General features: G+C 53.3%; 8 protein-coding genes across 8 annotated transcripts; 6 read left to right on the forward strand and 2 right to left on the reverse strand.

The window, feature by feature from the left end:
* Window positions 1-3,202: 3,202 nt before the first annotated feature.
* On the reverse strand, window positions 3,203-5,394 carry BDZ99DRAFT_475239 (uncharacterized protein; the record flags this gene model as incomplete). The annotated part of the gene is made up of 4 exons (XM_033721971.1): window positions 3,203-4,798; window positions 4,993-5,233; window positions 5,287-5,322; window positions 5,378-5,394. The coding sequence occupies 4 exons, from the start codon at window positions 5,392-5,394 to the stop codon at window positions 3,203-3,205; spliced, it is 1,890 nt and encodes a 629-aa protein (XP_033578685.1).
* A 464-nt stretch (window positions 5,395-5,858) lies between these two features.
* Window positions 5,859-6,643, forward strand: BDZ99DRAFT_279854 (uncharacterized protein). Its single transcript, XM_033713984.1, has 2 exons — window positions 5,859-6,142; window positions 6,198-6,643. The coding sequence occupies exons 1-2, from the start codon at window positions 5,958-5,960 to the stop codon at window positions 6,571-6,573; spliced, it is 561 nt and encodes a 186-aa protein (XP_033578686.1). The 5' UTR covers window positions 5,859-5,957; the 3' UTR covers window positions 6,574-6,643.
* A 483-nt stretch (window positions 6,644-7,126) lies between these two features.
* BDZ99DRAFT_560084 (uncharacterized protein) lies at window positions 7,127-10,723 on the reverse strand (the record flags this gene model as incomplete). The annotated part of the gene is made up of 2 exons (XM_033727276.1): window positions 7,127-9,487; window positions 10,016-10,723. 2 exons carry the CDS (start codon window positions 10,721-10,723, stop codon window positions 7,604-7,606), a joined length of 2,592 nt encoding a protein of 863 aa, XP_033578687.1. The 3' UTR covers window positions 7,127-7,603.
* Window positions 10,724-11,992: 1,269 nt separating this feature from the next.
* BDZ99DRAFT_461725 (uncharacterized protein) lies at window positions 11,993-12,942 on the forward strand. The gene is made up of 2 exons (XM_033719685.1): window positions 11,993-12,368; window positions 12,437-12,942. The coding sequence occupies exons 1-2, from the start codon at window positions 12,087-12,089 to the stop codon at window positions 12,740-12,742; spliced, it is 588 nt and encodes a 195-aa protein (XP_033578688.1). The 5' UTR covers window positions 11,993-12,086; the 3' UTR covers window positions 12,743-12,942.
* A 233-nt stretch (window positions 12,943-13,175) lies between these two features.
* BDZ99DRAFT_440637 (mitochondrial carrier) lies at window positions 13,176-14,961 on the forward strand. Its single transcript, XM_033717726.1, has 4 exons — window positions 13,176-13,529; window positions 13,579-13,751; window positions 13,800-14,357; window positions 14,407-14,961. The coding sequence occupies exons 1-4, from the start codon at window positions 13,387-13,389 to the stop codon at window positions 14,523-14,525; spliced, it is 993 nt and encodes a 330-aa protein (XP_033578689.1). The 5' UTR covers window positions 13,176-13,386; the 3' UTR covers window positions 14,526-14,961.
* A 158-nt stretch (window positions 14,962-15,119) lies between these two features.
* Window positions 15,120-16,505, forward strand: BDZ99DRAFT_508041 (NAD(P)-binding protein; the record flags this gene model as incomplete). The annotated part of the gene is made up of 5 exons (XM_033724292.1): window positions 15,120-15,177; window positions 15,227-15,247; window positions 15,295-15,825; window positions 15,897-16,084; window positions 16,128-16,505. Exons 1-5 carry the CDS (start codon window positions 15,138-15,140, stop codon window positions 16,503-16,505), a joined length of 1,158 nt encoding a protein of 385 aa, XP_033578690.1. The 5' UTR covers window positions 15,120-15,137.
* A 2,733-nt stretch (window positions 16,506-19,238) lies between these two features.
* BDZ99DRAFT_475245 (uncharacterized protein) lies at window positions 19,239-20,932 on the forward strand (the record flags this gene model as incomplete). Its single annotated transcript, XM_033721972.1, has 3 exons — window positions 19,239-20,508; window positions 20,692-20,747; window positions 20,804-20,932. The coding sequence occupies 3 exons, from the start codon at window positions 19,239-19,241 to the stop codon at window positions 20,930-20,932; spliced, it is 1,455 nt and encodes a 484-aa protein (XP_033578691.1).
* Window positions 20,933-21,422: 490 nt separating this feature from the next.
* On the forward strand, window positions 21,423-22,344 carry BDZ99DRAFT_560092 (uncharacterized protein; the record flags this gene model as incomplete). The annotated part of the gene is made up of 1 exon (XM_033727277.1): window positions 21,423-22,344. One exon carries the CDS (start codon window positions 21,423-21,425, stop codon window positions 22,173-22,175), a length of 753 nt encoding a protein of 250 aa, XP_033578692.1. The 3' UTR covers window positions 22,176-22,344.
* Between the last annotated feature and the right edge of the window lie 414 nt (window positions 22,345-22,758).

Below are 22,758 nucleotides of genomic sequence, written 5' to 3' on the forward strand. Positions count from 1 at the left end.
AGCTGTGAGTGCTTCACCAAATGTTCCAAGGTGCCCATCGAAGTGAAATCTGTATACTGTAGCTCGGCAGATACTATTTCCTTTCCGAGCGTGCTCCAGATCCGAATCACTTCTTGCCGGCGTTTGTTGACGCCTTTGATCTGTTTCCATCCACACCAACTCGCATAACCCATCCATTTCATCACCTACGATGGCGCCCTCCGACGCGCGCCCGCAAGATTCTGTCAATAACGGTGACCTACCTCCGACTCTCGAAGGACTCCCGGTCGAGCTGAAGACGATGGCCTTTGGCTATCTAGTGAGTAGACACCTACATACGATTCGGCACTCGTGCATGGATGCTGACTAGAGCTAGCGTGATGACAAGAAGGATCTCAAGAACTTGTGCCTCGTTAGCAAGAAAGTCGGGACTGTTGCGAATGTCGTGCTTTGGCATACCGTCAAGACTTACAACAAAACCATCCAGGGCTGAAAGAGATTAGGAAGCTCGAAATCTATCACATTCTAGTTGATAGCTTTGGAGGGGACGGCCCTTTTCACAAGCGTTCCATCGATCAGTTTGCCCGACTAGGCAACGCACTACCTGCAAACCTGCTCACTCGTTGCTCGATCACCGGCATAAACGGAATTCTATGCTATTCCGGCGCGGGCATGTTCTTCGCTGCTCAAGCAGGATCTCTCCGATATCTGCTCATCGAAACTCGAAGCAGGTGGAACTGTTACGCAGAATGTAAGCTTCAGTTACCGCCACTCCCAGAACTAATTTCGCTGGACATACTTGGATACCACTCCGAAGACCGGTATCTGAGATCTTTCCGTAATCTTATCACGGATTCTTCAAAGCTATGCGGCCTCCACATTGAGATTCCCCAATCTCACATGTGTGGACATGAATTAGCCAAGTTGAGATACATCTTCGACGGGGTACCGCTGGAAAAGCATGATCTGGACAGCCGCCGGCTCAAATTGACCCTATCTCGATTCAACTTCGATCTTAGTTTCTCTGGATCCTCCTACCTGAACTTCCTACATTTGACATCGCTTCACTTAATAGCCTGTGGCAGTGCTGGCGCACTATTTGGCAAGCTTGCAGATACTGCTCCTCAACGCACTCCAGCGTTGAAGCGGTTCGAATACTGCGAGGAATTCTCCTCCAGGGGAGATCTCCAGCTCAAAGCCTTTCTGCAGTCGTTCGAAGGATTGGAGGAGCTTTTCCTCAACATTGACAACCGCAATTCCCGACTCCCGGCAATGGAAGCGATCATCCATCATTCTACTACCCTTACCGTCCTGCTAGTTGGTCAACTGGATAACAATAATCAGCCTCGATACTACGAACTAGACGAGTGTCAGTCTCTTTGTTTCTCTTGCACCAGACTTCAGCAGCTCGCAATCCCGCTTCCACCATTGAAAGTTCTGAAATATCATGAAAAGGAAACCGAATATGCGTGCGAAGATGAGGCACAGGAGGATGTTATTAATCGCGCTGAGAATGACGGCTATAAGAAGAGGAGGTAGACTATGAAGAGGTCTATGAAGATTGGGAAAATCAACGTTGCCGTCTTGGACATGACTGCTATGACACTGATAACTTCGGATCTACATTATCCCCGTCTGACTATTCTGCAATGCTGGCGCTTGTAAGTTCCCAGCACTACCAGAATTTTGGAGAATGAGTTCTGGTGCAGCACTAATCTATTCTACGGGTTCATCGCACAGCTGCCAAACTTGCACACTGTCCGCTCTACTTCCACTTTGCTTGACATTGATAAATGGCCAGCACGCCACTTCATCATTCCGGATTCCGACTGTCGCTGTATCCCCGGCCCAAACGATCCTAGCTCGTCCGACTACGTTGCTCAAGACGACACAACAGATGCGCCACTGTCCTTCTCCGATTTGATGCAGAAAGAATGTTGTCTCGGACTGCACAACGTCGCCGAGACCGCCTTACAACATCTCGCCATCATGGGAAGGCCTGCCACTGTTTTCGCAATCTAGCCGACTGCCAAGGGATATCTTACTATCTACTCTGGAGCCGACGCACTACCTATGCGAGCATGGGGTGGTTTGGGACTCTGGCCGGACTATCCGAATTGGGAGACGTGCCAGCACTTCATCGCCCGTACCGACGGTAGGCCGAGCGCGGCGAAGGGGTTGCGAGGGGATGAATGGAAAACTCATGCGCCCCAGTCGACCATCCTCGAGTACATGGTTCCCTACGACCCATGAGGTTGTGCGAGCCCAAGAAAAGGTAGGTCCAGCGGGTATTGAGTGGATCGACGAGGATCGACTTTCTACGGGGTTTTGCATCGGGATAATCCGGGGGCGTTGGTGTATTATTAAAGGCCAGGAATGATGAAAAGCCTTAAGTAGGATCCTTCATTTGTCCCTGCATACTGCACTCTGCTGTCTTCTTGCTTTCTTTGAAATATACGGAGAAGAACGAAAGCAGGCACCTACAGACACTACCGTCCCTATAAATTATTGAACATGCCGACTTTCCAGCCTCATCCAGACTCTGAAAAGTGCATTGAAGCACCCACGGAAATAAATTTCACATCTTCACCTCACCCAGCTCTCAACACATCTACAATCCCCACATCACATCCATTTTTCGATTTTCCGAATCATCGTAGAATACATATCCTAGTCCCGGTCCCACCATCCCTTCCCCTCCAATCGACCTCATACCCATCCATGCCAAGGAGCGAATCCTCTCCATACCTCCCCTTATCCATTCACACAATACAAATACAAATCCCCCCCAAAGCCGCCAAACAAAGCCAGGAAAAGAGCCCATCCGATGGGTTTTCTTTTGTAAAAAGCCAGTTTTTTTTTAAAAAAAAGAGGTAAAAACCCCAGGGAAGAGAACAAATTCCCAATCCGGCCCAGTTTCGGTAATCACTCCATAGAGAGAGAGAGAGAGAGAGAGAGAGAGAGCAAAGTAAGGAAAAGAAAAAGGGCATCGCTCCGAGAAAAACTCCCCTCACTCGACGAGGTGACCGAAAAGAAAGAAAAGACGGCATGAGACCCATCCGTCATCTGATCCCATCTGTATAGCAAAACGCTTGGCTTCGCTCGACAGAAAGATTTCCCCTGAAAGCAAGTCCCGGCCGTAAATCACGCTTGCATTTGTAGACTCCGTTTCGCATTATCAAATCCTCGTGCCGATGACTATAAGAAACCGAGCTTAGCACGTTCACGCCTCGTCGACGCCCTGGCCCCTGCCTCTGGGCACGCCGGTTCCGCCACGTCCCCTGAAGCCACCTCGTCCACGGCCGAATCCTCGTCCACGGCCGCGACCCCTGTAGCCGCCGCGGTAGTTGTCGACGCTGCCCTGCCCGAAAGTCTCGAGATTCCTCTTGCGCTCTTCGGTCCTGAACTCTTGCCCGCCGAGTCTTCGTCCCATCGCTTCTTCTCTATCCTTCAGTTCACTAGAGATGTTGTCGAAGAAGGAGCTGCCTTTATCGTATGTCGAGGCTGGGATAACAACTTCCGCGGCTTTTTCAGCAGTGCCGTTGGTTGCAGAGTGGCCATTTGTGGCTGCTTCAGCAGCAGGCGGAGGAGATGCGACCTCACCACCAATGGGAGAGCCCGAGGCGATGGCTTCTTTGACGAGATCCTGCTTGTTGAACTTTGCGTTTGCAGAAGCGAAGTCATAGTCGGTAGTCGGGATCTCGATCTTAGTCGCTTGATGTGGGTGACCACCTCTTCCGCCTCGAGGGGCTCGTGCGCCACGATTGCCAGCTGCATATCCGCTGGTGCCTTGTTGTCGGCCATGTCGAATGCTCTCGTCCGTGCGCATTGCATTGACCTGCTTTGTGAGGTTGTCCATAGCACTATCGCCCTGCGGCCTGCCAGCAGCCGGTTGTCCCTTCTGGCCTGGAGCTGGACCTAGTTTTGCCATTGCGGCCGCAACGGCAGCAGTAGCGGCCTGCGTGGCATTCTGATACTGCAACGTAGCATTTGTAGCTGCCTGGCTGGGTTGAGCCGTGGTAGCTTGCGTTGCGGGAGTAGCGTGAGCAGCTGCCTTTGCTACACGAGGGCTGGGGATTGGTACTGCTGGAACAATGCGGCCAGACTTGGGTCCGCTGGGAGCAGCCTTGGCAGTAGGAGTAGGTTGAGCGGGAGGAGCCAGTGTTTGAGCGGGTGCCAGTGCTGCAGTAACGTCTGGTTTCGATTCAACAGGTGGTGTTGGAGCCTTCTTTGGTGCAGCTACCGGCGCTGGCGGAGTAGCCTGAGCGACAGGCTTTGCTAGTGATTTTGGTTCCGCTGGTTTTGTGGTACCATCTGCCTCAGCGACCTTCGTCTGGATGTTCGGCTTCTCCTCCTTGCTCACCGAAGGCCCGATTGGAGCAGCCTGTGCGCCTTTGGGACCTTGTGGTTGTTGTTGTTGTTGTTGTTGTTGTTGTTGCTGTTGCTGACTGTGTTGGCCTGGAGGGCCAATCGGCATGGGCGGTTGTGGAGAGAACGGTCCGGAACCCGGCGGTTGATGTGGGAAGCCTTGACCTGGAGGACCATACCATGGTGGTGGACCACCTCCATAGCCACCTGGGCCACCCGGACCGCCTGGCATGCCTGGATATCCGGGAAATCCACCGGGACCGGGAGGAAATCCACCTGGTGGGCCGAAGCGCTGATTGTGGAAGGGAGGGCCATATGGTGGGTAGCCGGGAGGGAATTGGCCTGGTGATGGAAAGCCCTGCGGCGGTCGCTGTTGCTGTTGTTGGGGAGGCGGTGCCTGGTTCTGAGGAGGGCCCTGAGGAGGGCCTTGTGGGGGTTGCGGTCGGGCGGCCTAAATTTGACATTGATATTAGCAGGGCTCAGCTAATGCAAATGTCAAAAGTGAGAAGAGTTTTGGGTCTAGTATCAGAAGGAAGGCAACGGAAATATCCACATGGTTTTGCGCTCTCGGTGGTATACTGAATTTACATCCGGTATGTTTAATCATCTAGATGGGGCTCGATAAAGTGAATGAGGAAGACCTACTCCAAGGATGGCCGGATCATTGGGCATGGTAGGAGGCGGTGGGGGTTTCGTTTCCTTCGCCGGCCCATCGATCCGGAGATCCTTCACATCGCTGCCACGGAAGACTATGTACTCGTAGACATTTTCAGAAGCGGAGATCTCATCTTCGCCATTGCGACGGCCTTCCGTGCCAAACGAGGTGACATTCTCGAGGGCGACGGTTGAGTTTTCCGAGTTGATTTCGTGAAGAGTGCCGACATATCTGTAGTGATGATGAGTAAGCGCACATAGAGTAGACGCGCTTATGGTACTGACCTAATGTCGCTCTTCGAGATGAGAGATATTCGCGATCTGCAATGGCATCATTAGCTGGAGCTGTTGGAGACGTCAGGCTTGTGCGACTAACCCGATGAACTCGGACATTGTGAAGGAATGAGTTTGGATTGATGACTAGAGAGATAGTGAGGAGCATATGAGAAGAGGGAACAGAGAAGAGGAGGCGGGTTGGCGGAGACGGCGAGGCGCGGTGGTTGGTGATGGAGAGCAGAGCTGTCGAGTTTGTGGGAGGTCGAGAAAGGCTGGGGCGCTAAGAGCCCGCAGTTTAGCCTCTGAGCCATCACGTGCAGCCCCCCTCACAGCTCAACTTCAACACCTCGACGTGGCCCGAGGCACATCTTTAGTGCTGGTCTGTAAGACACTCTGTGCGAAGGAGACAGAACCTCCCGTTTTAGAGCTCGTGCACAACAACACTCAACGGCCTAAATCACCTTCAATTCTAAACCAATAATCTTCAAAAAAGTATCAAGATATAGCCTTGACTTCGCGCTTCAATATTTTGCAAAAATAATTTCGGATATCGGGGCTGGGGGTGTTGTAATCAAGGCTTAACGTTGCCGCGCTAGCTGCCGTAAAACGAGCGGTTCTTTCTCCTCCGTACAGACACTGTTGCACCCATTCATGGACTTCTTTTTCTCAAGTTGCTCATTATGAGTTCTTCTGCCGTGCTGAAAACGCCTGGAAACACAAGTGATGTCTACGCCTCTGTGGACAGCTATCCATGGGACGATGATCAAGAATTCCAAGCTGGTCTCAGTGCTATACTGGGTAGCAACAGCTCACCTGAGCAATCCATAGAGCTGGAACTACGCGCTCGTTGCTTCTACTACTCCAGGCGAGCACCTCTTATCCTCATTACACTAATACTCGCCTAGCTAACCTCTCACCAGAAAATACAACACCAACATCGACTTCAACACCTACAAAGCCTACCGTGCAACCAATCCTACCTCTACAACCGGCACAGCTGCCCCCACCACAGCCGCAACAGTCGTCTCAGAAGCCTCAACCGCCCCCTCAACAACCTCAGCCGGCCCAGAGCCCGCAGCGCCCTACCCCACCTCCTTCGCCCACATCGTCGACCTCATCACAACGGGCCAGCCCATCCCCGGCATAAAAGAGATCCCCAACACCGTCCTCGAAGGCCAAGGCACCTCCGCCTCCCAGCCGCGGCGCAAGAAGCCATGGGAGAAAGACACCTCTCCCCCCTCTCCGCCCGCCACCACACTCGCCGAACCCGAAGCTCCAGCAGCACCATCTGTATAAAACCCGCCGGACCCACCTCCTTAGACCCCCTCCAAAGGCCCCAAAACCCTCCCAATCCGGCAACCCATCTCGCGGCCACCACCCTTCTACAACCTCAACACCGACTCCATAGGAGCTTCTCGGGAACCCGATTACGCGATCACCACTCACGATCACCCAACGCCCAACCCCCCGGCCTCATTGAGGCAGTGCCCAGGATCAAGCATGCTCCATCGCCCAAACGCGTCGTCATACACGCACGCACAACGCCGTCCTTATAGCAGGCCACCCCCCCTTCCCCCTCCTCGGACTCCGAAGTCGGCGATCCCCGACATTCACCGACTGCCCTCCCTAAGCGTTCCCGAACACGAGCTTGTAAATTGCGGGGAAAATGTAGACGCACAGCATCGGGATCTCCAGCCGCTAAGATGGGCAGTTCGCCGAGGGGGTTGAGGTTTCGGGGAGTATATATGTGGGCGCGCCCGAATCGGGCAGCGATCGGCGCTTGTGTTGACCTCATAGGTTTCGGCTGTTTTAGGAAAGAGGCTTGTTAGTCTTGTAGCCACGGGTAATATGACCGCACCCAATTGATTATATTCGCGTCCCCGGGGGGCGGGGAGAGAGGATTGGATGTGTGTAGAACTCAGCCGCCATACAGCGCAGCGTTTTTGATTCCCGAGAATGCTTTATCCCGTGAACCCCCTTTTATATATCCCATTATCCCATGCCCATCATATCTAGTTACAGAATATACACAAAAAAAACCCAATCAAACCCATCGGCCCAAAGCCCGGCCGTTTCAGCGGGGGGTATAATTCAAGAAAACTCGCCCAATCCCATCCTTTGCCTGCCCGCCCGCTCGCAAATGCTTGTACAAGAAATAAAAACACGTAGGTATTTGCTGTAGAGAAAGATACCAATCCAAAAAAAAAAACACGCCTTGCCGTGGCCTATGGCGATGAAATATGCAAAATTAATTGCTTGCTCCCATCCTACCCACCAATCGAGCAACAGATATAAATGAACTGAAATAATAAACTTATGATGAAATTCACAACACCGCATCCAGCACTTTATCCCGCAACCGCCCCACCTCCTCCCTCGCCTCGCCCAGTCTCCTCTGCGCCTCCTCAAACCTCGTCTTCCAATCCTCCCGCCCCTCGATATCCATCGGCTCCGCCCCGCCACTCGCCTGCCCCCCTTCTCCCCCCGTCTCCGCAATCTCGATCTCGAGACTCTTAATGCTGAACTCGCCGCTCATCGCCCCGATACTGACCTGGAAGAACACGTCCCACGTCTCCCTGATCCGGCCCCCGCTCGGGCTCTCCTCCTCGTCTTCCTCGTCGACGGGCGAGTCGTACCCGTCGCCGCCGACGCGGAAGCGCTGCACGACGACGTTTTTGACGCCGCCTTGCGGGCCGCCGGCGCCGAGGCCGGCTTGCGCGCATAGCCCGAGGCTGCTGGCGATGGAGAAGCGGATCGCATTGTCGGACATGGGTCTCGAGGAGTGGGCCGTGGAGGCCGGCGTGTGGGAGGCGTAGAGGTTCTGCAGGATGGCGTTGGCGAGGTGCCTGGCCTCTGTGCCGCGGAGGCGTTTGCGGCGGCCTGTGAGTGGGGCGCGGAGGAGGTCGGCGGCGAGGGCGCGGTTGAGGGTTTCATGGGTGAGGTTGGCGATTGGGGAGTCGGAGTGGGTTTGGGTGGGTTGAGCTGCCGATGCGTGTTGTTGCTGCGCTTGGCGGTGGATGTCCTGGGATGTGCGAGACGCTTGGGTGCTGGAGGGCGGGAACATGGACCGATCTATGTCGTCTTCGTTGTCGTCGTCGAAGAAGTTGTCGGAGCCGCGACGCGAGGTGGTGCTCAAGGCGGATGGAGGTAGGCCTGTGGAGGGCGTTGGGTCTTGTTCTCCATTGACTAGCAAGGTTGGAGTCACTAGTCGCACTGGTCCGCCTATATGTGGAGGAACTTGGACTTGGAGTCGGGATGGCCGGCCCTGGGGATTGGTTGACTGTTCCTGCATGCTCTGTGTGGAGACTGCGGAAGCTGGGGTAGCAGGTGGAAAGCGGAAGTGATGCTCAGGTGGATCGGAGTGAGCACGCTCAACGATTGGTGTCAAGCCGCTGGTATTTCTATTCATGTCGATGGTCGGCGCTTCCTTTGTGTTGGGATTGGCAGGAAATGTAACAAACGGCCCGTCGCGCACAGAACGATTGCTTGGAGGACGTCCACGAAGCTTTCCACTTGCCGAAGTACTATTACTTGGCCACGCCGAAGACACAGCAGGGCCGTGTCTCCTCCGCGACCTAGATTTTGCGCTTGATGGAGTGGTGGCCGACTGAGGCTCGTTAAAGGGGAAATCTGGAGGATGAGCTGCCTGCGGTGTTGTGGCAGACATAGGATGGGGAGTCGAGGGGTTATCTTGAGTGTTCAGTCGCCACCGAATTTGCTGACCTGCCGACATAGGCGTAGCCGTGTAAGGTGTCAACCCCCTTGAATGGGGGTTGAGTCTACTTGGAGCAGAAGCAGTAGTCATGGCCGAGGCAGGTGTGATTGCTGAAGCTGCAGTCCAAGGATCATGCGCGCTCAGAAACCTATCCATGTCATCATTAGGGTGAGCGCTGTCGGGATACGCTGACTGTGGTTGGCTAATGAGGTTTCCAAAGGGGATAGACGTGTCTAGTTGAGGCCTTTTTCGAGGTGGTGTGGCATGGTCGGGAGTTTCCACGTCTTCGTCAGGGTCCTCAGTCTTCCGGCGTCCGCGCTTGGGTCGGAACTTGGGGTCCAGGGCACGGATAGCTAAGTCTTCTTCCAATGGGACAGCATCACGGCCGTCTGGCGGAAATGGATTATGTGGTGGGGGTATTTGCAAATAGTAAACATGTTGCTTGCCGAGGAGGAATTCAAAGAACGCGTCTATGTGCATAGCACGCATCCATCGCTAACGCGTGTCAGTCAAGTTACGTTATGATAATGTTGCTGACTGAGGGCAGACTGATAGGCAAGAGAAAGGAGATGTAAGAAAGTAGAATCGAGCGTGCAGGATGATTCGCGACGTGTAGGTCTGAGTCTCGGCCCATGTTCCCAACTAAGAAATAGCTGCAAGATAGTGATAATTGAGCTCCGGCCGGCGAATGAGAATTTAGGCACTGTCTCTAGTTTCCAAAGACGGGCGTGAAATCTCTTCATGGTGTGGTAAGCCTGCACGCCGGCAGATAGGGGAAAAGAAGCAAGACGAAAACATAGGCTAACTAGCATGGTGCCTGGGGACATCTAGGCGCTATAGGGCAGAGGTTTCCCCTACGCCGCCACTATGTAACAGTGCCAGGCCCTGAGTAGGTAGCTATACCCTTCGGCGTGGCCGGTGGCTAGGTGCCCATCATGTCCGGAAGAGGAATCTCGAAAGCCCGATGAAGCACCTCTTGACAGCCAAGGGACTTGAATACCATATAGGAATAGTTCATCTCACCTTTAACCGGACAGAATACTGCTGTACTTTTTGCGTGCTTTGTCCCTTGTCCATATCGGGGGGTTCGACACCTAGATCCAGGGCCAGCTGGGTCCATGTCTTGATCTCCTTCAAGTCCAGCTTCCGTATCAGCTCAAACAGCGACCAGGTGCTGAAACTCTTGCCATCGCTCTTGGGTGGTATTCGAAACGCTTTTGTGAGCTCCGATGTATTCGTCGAAGCAGGGAAACTAGGATTACAGTACAGGATGAAGGCGGCGTAGGCATCGTCAATCGTTTCGTCGGTCACGTCCCGCGACGGGGCGCTGCGGTCGTCGGGCACAAAGCCAGGGACTATCTGCTTTTGCTGGCCGGGCGAGAGAGCAGAGAAGCGCGGCGAGGCATTGGAGGGAGTCGAGGGGGTCTGGGAGCGTTGCGCAAGGTCTCCATAGTACTGGTGCGCCATGTGTGAGGAGTTGATGGAGGCATGGTCTGCTTGAAGGAGATGTGGTGACGCGGAGGGATGGGCAGCGAGCTGCGCATGGCCATTGCGGCCGCTGCTCTGGCTCTGCTCGAGGCCGGGGTCGATTGACGGCGGGACGGGATGTCGAAACGGGGCAAAAGCCGGACTGCCGTTGCTTGCCTGGTGGTTGTAGTGGGCGTGCGGCGCGAGATGGAGGTGAGTGTCCGACTCTGCTCCCGCCGTGGAGAAGTCGACCTGCAGGGCCATGGGGATGACGCGAAGCAAATGGGCCTCAGTCAGCACGCCATGGAACCTTGGAATTCAGGCAGTCCGCGCGGCGGGGCTCCTCAGCAGAGGCAGCCGGGCGGATGTGGAGGAGTGAATGTTGCGCCTACGGTACGACGTCGCGCCGACGGTGCGCTGCGCGTAGGACAGCCCTTGGGTCCCAGGGCCGATCGCGCTCGATGGGATCTCTGGCTCGCAGATCGCTCGGCGATTACTATGCGGCTGGCGGCGAGCAGCGCTGGCGGCGATGTGGCGAGAGTCGCGTCGACGTCGTTGGTGATAGACACGGTGGTGGTGAGGGTGATAATTTGCGGACGGCGGCACGCACAGGGCGATCCGCGTGGCTATATCGGGGCCAATTTGCTCCCAGCCGTCTCCTTTTGGAGCCCGCGAGCCTGCAGGGCAAAGCGCGAGCTCACAGGCGACGGGGCTAATCTTGGCCCACGCCGTTTCAGCCCCGGGCCCTCGTGACGTCTCCGTCGCTTAAGGCTGTCGGTGTGATGCCCGAGGAAGAGTTTCCATCAGGCCTCACGAGAGTCAACAATCTGGCCAAAGCCCTTTGCGCCGCCACGGCGCCGGGCTACGGCCACACTCGAACCCCGAGAGGTTGCACGCCTGCACACGCTCACAACGCATCACGGACAGAAGGCAGACGGCACTCCACTCCGCCAATGGGATAAGGCTGGCGCTTCGTCGCGTCGAGCGCCTCCAACTTCCAGCCACCATTCCGCAACACCTCGGGACACTGTGAGAACCCGGCAGTAGTGGTGTTTCGATAGTTGCACGCGGGGCCTGAAAACGGTGGCACCCTGGAGCTGCCGCAGGTGTGCGCGTGTCTGCCAGCTTGTGGTGCTTCAACCCATTTTCGAAATTGTGAACGACGTAGAGGCTCTTGATTTTGGGCCATGTGGAACTTCGTTAAGCACTTCGAGCAGTGGCAGACAGGTGTACACACGAGACAGAATGCTTGATGAGTGTGCCGCTTTTTTCACGCCTAGAGTGAGCTGGAATTCAGCTATGCCAGGTCACGATAGCTATTCACGGAGCAAACACCCACCAATCACAGCACGGCGTTGTAATTGGGCAGACCTGACGGGCGTGACCGGCTACAGTTACTGCGGCGACTCGTATCCACGATAGCGTGCAGTCCAAGGCAGTTTGGTTGGCCTGCTAACCTATCTAGCTCATGACGTCGGCCTTCTTGCGGAAAAACGGTTGGTTGGCGAGAAGCAAGTTCACGTCAGAAGAAGCTTCGACGGCGTAGAATTGCCAGTGCATTCCAAACTTGACGATTTTGCTACAATGACTGTCCTCATTGAGTCTTTGTGGCCTTTCTATCTTGACAATGCCTTCGCGGACCCTTCTCGCGGCTCTTGTAGCCATTGGAGCACTCCTTGCTGGTATCATTCAGATGACCCCCGATAAACGAACCGAAGTGCTGCCTACTCCCAACATATCTCAGAAAGAGGCCGTCGGAACAGCCGGGTACAGCGCCAGATTCCACGTTCCGGCCGACGAGGTCTGGAGTAAAGTGGCCGACTTTCCCAGCTACCATGAGTGGAGTAGCAGTTTGAGAGTGGAGTTTCAGGACTATCCCTTGAAAGCGGGATCCGTAGGGAAGCTCGTTGTGAGTTCCGCTGATCTGGCACCGATCTGAAGTCGGTTGAGAGCAAAGTGGCTGAGATAGCGTCACAGACCACTACACCGGGCAAAACACCAGAGGAGAGCCCCATTGAGATACTCATAGTAGACCACCAGGCCCGCATACTTGCCTGGAAAGCGATCCTGCCTGTTTCAAGCTCACTTTTGCTCGTCGAACGTGTTCAGCATGTCGTAGAGCTTCCTGACCAGCCTGGTTGGTGCGAATACAGGTCTTGGGACTCTTGGAAGGGACCTCTAGGGTATCTCGTGCAGTGGACTGTGAAGAAAGTGGTCAAGGACGGCGTCCGAGCCTGGGGCGACCAGGAGCTAACTAAGTACGTCAACTCCGGGGCCGCATGAATGCAATTCAGATGGAACGTGAGACAAGGAAAGGCAACGAATTGTAGACGCTGTGTGGAGAATGGGAGAAGAATGAAACAAGGCAACAGGGATGCAAAGAGAGTATATTAGGAAACCATTTCGGCCTCCGAGTGACTATAGAAATCGGCAAATATACATGCACGAGGGTATCGGACATCTTGATTGGCACTAGAGGTGCTACGATTCTTAAAGTCAACTTCCCCTCGCACTGACATGTGGTTGTGGACCAGTCTCCGCAATTCGGCGTATATCCCAAAAGCGAGACTCCCCAAGACGCATTTGCTGATTAGTCGAGAACAAAGGAGACTGACGAGACAGGGTCACGATTTCCGGCGATTTGCTCTAATTCACGTGACCTTTTTCGATATACCTCGGTCCAAGGCATTCTGCTTCTCGCATCTCAGTCCGGTGACGTTGAGAATCACAAGCTAATCCTACATTCCTCATATTGCGCCCCTTCTTTCGGCTCCTTTCTTGTTATCGCACGTCCTGTTGAAGACCTCAAGCTTCTACGGCATTTGACTTTTCTTTTTCTAGATTAACGCGCCACTCCTTGTTCCCTTCCATGAACACCCCTCCTTCGGCCTCATCACAAATATTGTTACACAGCAACCATCTCTACCATGTCGGAAGCCTCTAAAACAGCCGCCGAGAAGCTTGCAGAGTCTACCCAAGCCGCGCGTACTAGTGCTACCGCCCAGCAGAGTGACAATGTCGCCCATGCCCTGGCTGGTGCCGGTGGAGGCCTGCTCTCGATGGCCCTGACGTACGGATCCTCAGTCGCAAACTCCAGCCTTTGCTGAACATCTCTCCAGCTACCCTCTTATCACTCTCTCAACACGCGCGCAAGTCGAATCAAAACGCGCCCAATCGTCAACCCTCGATGCTGCCAGGCGCATCGTCAAAAGAGAGGGTCTAGTCGGCTTATACGCCGGCCTCGAGTCAGCGTTGTTCGGCATCAGCGTTACCAACTTCGTATACTATTACTGTCAGTGGAAGAGAATTGGGAGCTACGGTCAATACTAATGGAGTGTAGGGTACGAATGGACCAGGGCCTTTTTTGAAAAGGCTGCTATAAAGGCCGGACGCGCCTCGAGGAAGCTCACCACGGTCGAATCCATTTTCGCGGGAGCCATCGCTGGCAGCTTAACTGTCCTGTTCACAAATCCCATCTGGGTTGTGAACACGCGCATGACGGCGCGAAAATCCCAATCCAACGAACAGGTTCTACCTGGCGCAAAGCCTGCGAAAGCCCCCTCGACAATTGGGACTCTCCTATCAATCATCAGGGATGAGGGGCCAACGCGACTTTTCGCGGGTGTCATGCCTGCGTTGGTGCTGGTCATCAACCCAATCCTACAATACACTGTGTTTGAGCAACTTAAGAATACATTAGAGAAGAGGAGGAGGGTCACGCCGACTGATGCGTTCTACCTGGGCGCTTTAGGGAAGCTGATGGCGACAAGCATCACTTATCCGTACATCACAGTCAAGAGCAGGATGCACGTCGCAGGGAGAGATGGACCGAAGGAGGACATGATGTCAACCTTCCGGAGAATCATCAAGGAAGAGGGCTGGGCGGGCCTGTACGGAGGTAAGCATTATATGTTTGAATATGGGGTTCCGATCTAACTTCGTCCCAGGTATTGGCCCCAAGGTGACGCAGAGTGTCATCACTGCAGCCTTTCTCTTTGCATTCAAGGATGCTCTGTACGGAATGACAGTCACCGCTAGAAGAAAGATAGCCCTGAAGAAGGCGTAGCAGCCTCCTAATAGTCTATTCTCAGCAGAACCCCGATCCAGCCTAAGATCTAGGGACTGTCGAGACACTGAAATGGCATTGATACGACGGTGTACGATTGGAAAAGGTTAGCATAAGGATGGGTAGGTTGCATTCTGGGACATATAGACCCCTTAGCACTATTTGAGTTTGTATATACACCAACGGATTTGACACATGCGTTTGGAAAGATCTTGTTCTCGCTTGCTCTCGCCGTCCTTCAAGCGCTGTCTTTTATCACACTTCAACGTCAATAAGAGTCTTCCACCTTGATAACGAGTAAACGAATGTTGAGTCAATGCCTCTCAACTGAAAACCCTCAATCGAATTCACAACAAGTCAATTCTTAAGACCATCCCGTCAACCGACATTGGAGGAATTCATTCCCTGCACTGCCGACATGATCATCAGCGGGGTTCTTGCTTATGCGGGGCATTTATCCGCCCCCGCCATCCATGGTGGCCATCGATTTTTAATATAGAACCTCGCGCTATCTCAGATCCCTTCCTAGGTCCGCAAGCAGATTGATTCATAGCTTAAGTAATCCAGTGTGAGCAGTCATTATCTGTCTAAGGAGTCCCAACGATAGCAAATATGACCTCAAATCCTTATACTATACGATGGGGGATTCTAGGTATGTCACACCACTAGAACACCTCGGAAACTTCACTGACATCAAGCAGCAACGGGAGGGATAGCCCAAAGTAAGACAGGTGATACCCTTCACACTTCTTAGCTCTGACCTCTACAGCCTTCACGAAAGACCTCCTCATCGACCCAGCAACCCGCAACGCAACCGATATCCGCCACTCCGTCGTCGCCGCTGCTTCCTCTACATCCTCCGACCGTGCCGCGCAATTCCTTAAAGACTGCGGTGTTTCCTCTACTGCGAAGGCTTACGGATCCTACAAAGAGCTCGTAATAGACCCCGATATCGACATCATCTACATCGCGACTCCGCACTCGCACCACTACCAGAACGCGCGCCTATGTCTTGAAGCCGGAAAGAACGTCTTGTGTGAGAAAGCATTCACGACGAACGCGGCGCAAGCGAAGATACTTGTGCAGATTGCTAAAGAGAAAGGGCTTTTTCTCATGGAGGCGGTGTGGACGAGATATTTCCCCCTCGTGAGGGAACTACAGGCGAAAGTCCAAGAGGGTACGATTGGGGACGTGAAGAGGGTATTTGCAGATCTCAGCTACAGGAAAGATGTCGAGAAGGAGTTTGGGTCGGAACACCGGATGGTGAACATGGATTTGGCGGGAGGTGTTTTGTTGGACTGTGAGGAATCAACCTCCTTAACCCCTAGATCCATCCCTCCTTTGCTGTTTGCTAACAGCGTCGACGGGCAGTGGGCATTTATAGCCTGACCTGGGTATTCCAATTCCTCTACCACCTCCAACCGCTGAGTCAACGCCAAGCTCCCATCGTCGCGTCTTCCATCACGAAGTATGAGAAGACAGGGTGCGATGAAATGACATCAATCATCTTGACATTCCCCGCTACCAACACGCACGGCATAGCCACATCGAACATCCGCGTAGGTTTACCTCCCCTCAAACACATTGCGATACTCACATCAGCAGGTCTCCCACGACCCCGACTCCAATGGCACCGCCGGCGCCCCCATCCGTATTCAGGGCACCCTCGGCGAGATCCAAGTCACGGGCTTCTCCTTCCGGCCCACCACATACACCCTAATCCCAGCCTCCTCCGCGTCACAGGGCTCTCCAGCAAAGTTCAAACAAGAGACCATCACTCATGAGATCCCCGGGCACGGCATGTTCTGGGAAGCAGATGAGTGCGCAAGGTGTTTAAGAGATGGGAAGCAGGAGAGCGAGGGACTGGGGTGGGAAGAGAGTATCGCGATTATGGAGACGATGGATGAGGTAAGGCGGCAGGGGGGAGTGAGGTATCCGGAAAAGATTGAGAGCACGGAGTATCCCCTTGAGGGGTTTTAGGGATGGAAAGGTGGAAGAGCGGATGGCAAGGGGATAAGCTGTATCTATCGGTCAAACTTATATGTGGTTGACTCTGTAAGTTCTTGTGACCGAGTATTTTTGTTATCTTTTGGAGCTACCCAGCCAGTTCATGGAAACTTAATATCGAGTATCTGAGATCGGGTCTGCTGCTTTCGTGGTAAGACTGCAAATAGGGGCACTCTGCGTTCACGCAATGTGCATGTCGCGTCTTATCAGACTCTTTCAAAGCGGATGACTTCGCTAGGTCTTAGTGCAGAAGTGTATTCCTTAAATGTCGAAAGCACCTCAGGGAGCTTCTTACAAGCCTGATATCGTCAAAACGCTTTTGAATCGCTAATTGGGAGGAGAAATAACTACAATGGGCTCACGCTACAGCTACATCGCCATATTCGTAAGTACTGGCAACCTCACCTCACTCATGTCTTCGACTGAAGCTTCTCCGCAGAACCTCCTAACGCGCTTCTAGATCTAACATTCGTCCCTGCATTAGAACAGCGGTTCGTTGCTTCGTTCCTCCTCCCAATGACCGCAACTGCCTCGGTATGTTGGCGATGGCGAAGCGAAAGACGAAGGAGTGCCGCTAGCTGTTGTTCTTCGGTCCTTCAGGAAAGTAAGAGACAAACCAAAACAACTCATCGCTCTATCGCTCATCGCTCATCATACACATTCAATATATTTTTCTCACCGCTCGTCGCTTATCACTCATCGCTCATACCGGGAAGGGCTATCGCTTTAGCTTCACTATTTTCATCTCTCAGACACGCTCAACATCCGTACCTCCTCCACGTCTGCTTCTTGGAGCCTGTGAAGGAACTGCGCCGCTATCGACTTCTACTCGACGATTATCCAGCGCTAGCTCTGAGCAACCAGACACGCTCTCGTTTGGAGCAGACGCCGTTCAAATCCACCAACATGTTCTCATTTGTGCCCACCAGAAACGAGTTCGTCGCCAGCCTTGTCACATTCTCTGGACCTCCCCACCCATACCAAGGACACATTTGTCCAGATTGTTCGCAGCTTTATACCGTTGGTTCAGCCGTCCGCCCAGACGGACAAGCTCACATTGCTACGCAAACTCCCCCTTGCAACTATGTTTCTTGCTAGAATTGCTTGTTCGATAACATCTCCTCGAGGACTCGGAATGGATGGTACTTTTGCCGGAGCTGCCCGAACCGCACAGCACTCTTTAGGCTTGAAAAAGCAAGGCAGATCTTCGACAGATTTTCTTTGTTAATCAACCGCAACCACTTCTGGATTCAGCCAGTGGTTCGAATAGTAGAGCGCACATTTTTCTAGCAGAGTAGTCCTTCGTTCTTGATTATAGACGCGCCGGGTCTTTTGGTTGGAATCGTCCCACTCCCTGGACGAGTACAGGCGCCACAAATAGTGTTACTGCTCATTTCGAACTCCACACTCTGTTTTTTCCAACTTGTCGACTTGTTCCTGGCTATTCAACTACTATTTTCTGTAACAAGTACCTTAATGAGTTGGGCTACTACGGGTCTAGATCGAGAGCTCATCGCTGCTCTCGTGAACGTGGCCCTTAGCATTTACCACATTCTGAATTCAGGGACTGACGTCTACTCCTATGATCCGGTTAGCGTCCGGGGTTATGAGCGCATGGGATTAGTTTTCGCTATTTGCTTTAACTTCTTTATTTGCTGGTGCAAGGACTGGGATATCTTCTCGTTCAGGTCAGCGCAATTTCTCCATGCCAAGTGCCTGGATCATCCGTTCTCAGAACTCTACCCCACTAGTCTCAATGACTGGGCATTGATTTCTGCTGTTGCTCTGTGGGGAGCAAATATGCTGATTTTGGGAACCTGATTTCCGCAGTGCTGAGCAACATCAACAGCCAGAGATCGGTCGACGGCTTCTCTCTTTCTGCTCTCCACAGGCACTCGACCATCGTTACGCGCAATTAATGCTTTTTTTCATCCAGACACTGGCACTGACGCTTGCTCGTGAACGAGTGTGGGTCAAGGAGTGTCATTGGGAGTTTCCAGTTTCAAGTTTCACATTCTATTTTTCTATTCAGTTCGTTTTGTCAGTTTACTTAGGTAAGTGCAATCATCACCTCTCAAAGCCCCGCTCACAATTATTCTAGATACAATTGAGTAAGGCACCTGCGTTCGGGGCTTTTCGTTTTTTTCGGTAGGTAGTCTTGTCTGGACCACAAATGCGCTTTGCGTTTTCACTCTTGATCTGCAGTGCCTTGCTATAGATATCGGTACACTCTCCTGCCACTATTTGTGGGGCTCAAATGTACTAATAGAAATCTGCGTACACCCCGTTGACGCTGTCTGAGGTAGCCTCGCGAGTTTACTAGCTGTCCAAAATGCCGAACTTCCCTCTTATTCGGAATGCTGAAAATACTATGGAGCTCCTCATGCAGCGGCAAACGAGTGCACGGATTTCTATGACGAGGCATTGTAGCCACGTGAACGCAGCCTCGACTCATGAACTCCACCATACGTGGTAGCTCCGCGAGTATACCCACTGTGAAGATGAAGCCACGCCAACATCAGTAAGTACACGTGAAAATCCCATTCAAACAGCATTCGTGCCTCTCCTTCACATCCTACATCACAAACACCTCGTTCACTCCGCTACATAATCTCTCACGCCTCGAACCCCTTTCTCCCCTTAGACTCTCGTCATTTACCACAAATTCCCTAATCCTCCGCAAATTCAACACCAACATCATCCCAAATGGCCGTCCCTATCCACCAACCCGCCCTCCCCTCCAAAACCCACTTCCTCGCCCACATGCTCCAGCCCTCTCTCCTCACTGATCCCTTCCGCGGCCCCAACTGCCCCATCTGCCACGAAGAATACACCGCCGATATTCCGAATATCGCACCCGACGAACCCCCTGAGCAAGCACCAAGACCCAGGCCCCACAACGCCGTCCGCATCCTGCCCTGCAACCACATCTTCGGCGAGCCCTGCCTGCGGCGGTGGCTCGACAGCGAGGCGAGGCCGAATCGGTGCATGTTCTGCCGCGTTGAGCTGTTTGAGCCTGAGAGGGAGGTGGAAGAGGGACTGGCTGTGGAGCCGGTGGGGGAGGCCGGGGAGAGACAGGCTAGGGCTGACCCGGCAGTCCAATTACATGAACTGCGACGCCAGATGGACATACTGAGGGATATAGGAAACGCCGAGCAGCCAGTCGATCGAGAGCGAGAGGCTCGAGCACCCGATGGGCCACCACGGCCGCGGGGGCCGCCGTGGACCATACGCCAGCTGGTGGATCACCTACAAGGGATGCGAGACTTGGTGGACGTGGATGAGGACCGGCGGCTCGTCGAGCAGGCGCTTGAGCGGCAGCGGGAGGCGTTGGGGCAGCCGCCGCTGGGGTTTGGTGAGCAGCTGGAGCAGCGGGGAGAGATTAGGGAGATCCTGCGTGAGCGATTGGGGGAGCGGAGAGAGATTGGGAGGGTTGTGCCGGGACTCGACCGTGAGGGAGGGGGTTTGCAGGTCGAGCAGCGGCAGGATCGCGCCAATGAGGGGCTGCAGGGGCGCATACGCGGACTGCTGGATCAACTGATGGAGCTGCGAGAGGCGATGGATGGGGAAGAGGAGAGGCTGATGATAGAGCATGGGCTTGCTAGGCTGAGGGGGCGACAGCGACAGGAGGTGAGAGACTTAAGGGACGCGGAAGCGAATAGGCAGCGCTTAGAACAGGATCTTGATCGGGAGCGGCAGGTTCTAGGACAGCAGCAACAGCAATTGGATCATGCCAATGAGCGGTTGGCGGAGTTGAGAGAGATTAGAGAGATTATACAGGGGCTAAGGCGGATGCAGGAGGGTATGGTGGCGCCGGATTCGCAGGGTTGGGACCAGACGCGGCTGAGGATGTATGAGACTCTGTTTGCTTTGTGGGTGGCGGCTATGTCCTTGATTGTGGCGCTGGGTTTGGAAAATGTGGTGATGTGGGTAGATGTAGCTTTGAGGGATTGGGGAATGTGGCTCATAGCTGTTGGTATGTGGGTTTTGGGACTGGTGTGCATGGGTTTGATTCAGTATGTCCAGTTGGGTAGATATCTGAGAGATTAGGTATAACGTAATGGACATGTATTGTCGGCGAGTGAGCAGACCGACTTCGGAGTGAAGGTCAAGACGATATTCTGCACTCATCTCCGAAACACCATCTGAGGTAGCGTAGCGAGTGCCTTGGATCTTCAAATATCTAAACTTAGATCGTACTCGGATCATGCAAAAGTAAGTGTGAGGAAGTCACTTGCTTGCGCATTCACACGCTCTAACGCTTCCCTCAGATCCGATTAGAGGAAGTAGCCAACAGTCCAAGGGACAAAGCTAACTTGGCTACGACTCCCGAGCGAAACCTTCTCTCCTCACCGACAATTTCCAATCAGCTCATTTCTGACACCTCGTCTTTTACTTGAGTAGGTCTGCCTACACTTGGGTGTCACTGTTTGAAGTCCTTCGTTGCATGTTCGAATATCTAACGAGGTGTACGCAGAGCATCCTGAACGACTCATAACCTTACCAAGCTACCTCGGACGACGTCATTTGCCAGTGCTCGGAAGAAATGAGCTTCTCCTCTAGTTCTCGATCGGGAGGGATGAGCGTTCCTCTTTCGCTCAGTGCTCTATCGGAAGAGATGAGCCGCCCATTCATTTCCCGATGCCAGGCTTGCGACAAACACCAGACCACAGACGAGGGTCTTCTTCCATGCCAGGGTTGCAAAGTCCGGCTCTATTGCAACCGAGACCACGAAGCCGCTGACAGATTTAATCACGAACCACTCTGCAACGCCGTCAAGGATGCTCAAACAGTCTTTGACACGGAGGAGAACCTGCTGCGACATCACCCGGACTATGCCGTCAAGAACCCCCTTCGTTATTTCGGGGACAGTTCTTGGCAATTCCTTACATGCTCGCACGAAATGCACTGGCAGAGGCACTTTTGAAACTCGATACCCGGGATGCTGTGGAACAAGCTCACGATCACTTCAAAGACATGCTTCGTCTTTCCCGCGATGATAACTTCTGCATTCGGCATCTGCTACCAGCCTTGAAGCTCCGACTAGGGAGGGATCGAGATTGCTACAGATCTGCCGCATGGTACGAGCATCGCAACACTGACTTCATGCAACTGGACAAACATTATGGCCAAGATTGGAGCCTTACGGATAAGCCAGATCTGGATCTCAGAAAGTACAATGCTTTCGCTTCAGTCGAGCTCTTTACCAGCCAGTACTCCAACCTCGCTCACAGCGTAGCCATCATTCTAGTCAAGATTAGACTCCTCCGTGACTTAGAATGCTTGCAGAGGCCGGTCGAACGTCTCATCAGCTCGATCGTTACCAACACCAAATTCATCAAAGTCGTAAACAAGCAGCCACTGCTCATCCCGCTGCTGAAAGCGCAGATCGAAGAGTTGTACTATGCGATTGAGAGGAACAACTCGCACTTCTGGGAAGCTCTCCTTCAGTGCGAACCCGACGTGAGAAAGGACTTGACTGCGCCGCCAAGGGGGTATCCCAAGGGTACTGTGCAAGCGATGCAGGTGGTCCTTAAGTACTTCTATGCTTCTTGGGCCGAGACTCCTGGTGCTATCGATTTCATCCGAGAGCTTCGTTCCCGTGGCTTGAATGGCTCCGAGGTACTTTTTGAAGGAAGCTGAAACCAGACGAGTTCAACGACCGAAGGACATACGAAGCTACCCTAGACACTGGCAAGGAGGTGGGCACGGAATGGAACTCTATCCTCTTACCCGGTCCCCAGCTTCCTATTGTTTCTTTGAATTACCACAAGCAGAAGTAGAATTCAGTAACGTAGTATGCAATAAGCTGTATTAATCAATGGTTCAATGAATGTACAGTACTATGTCACAAGTTTGTGCACCCGGATATACCGCTGCACGGGGTCCCACTCTTGATCGCTCGGCAACACCGTGAGGAGTAGTCCGACTGGCCAGTTGTCAGCCAGTCAAATTGCAGCCTGATTTCCACTGCATCGACCTTTACATCATCTTCGGAGTTTGGAAAGCCCGTAGGTGTACTCCAAGAAGTGGCAAGAGAGTGCCCAAACTTGTGTCGCAGGACTGGTATTAGGTCAAAAGTTTGGGCACACGGATATATCACTACTTCAGCTCTACTTTTGCTCTACTTTTGACCACTGGATAGCACTGTAAGGAGTGCCCTAGCCAGTATATCTTTGATTAACCAAAGGATAGGCCAAATTCCACTCCAGCAACACTTATATCT

The sequence above is a fragment of the Mytilinidion resinicola genome (assembly GCF_010093595.1).
Source record: "Mytilinidion resinicola strain CBS 304.34 unplaced genomic scaffold BDZ99scaffold_7, whole genome shotgun sequence".
Lineage (NCBI taxonomy): Eukaryota > Fungi > Ascomycota > Dothideomycetes > Mytilinidiales > Mytilinidiaceae > Mytilinidion > Mytilinidion resinicola.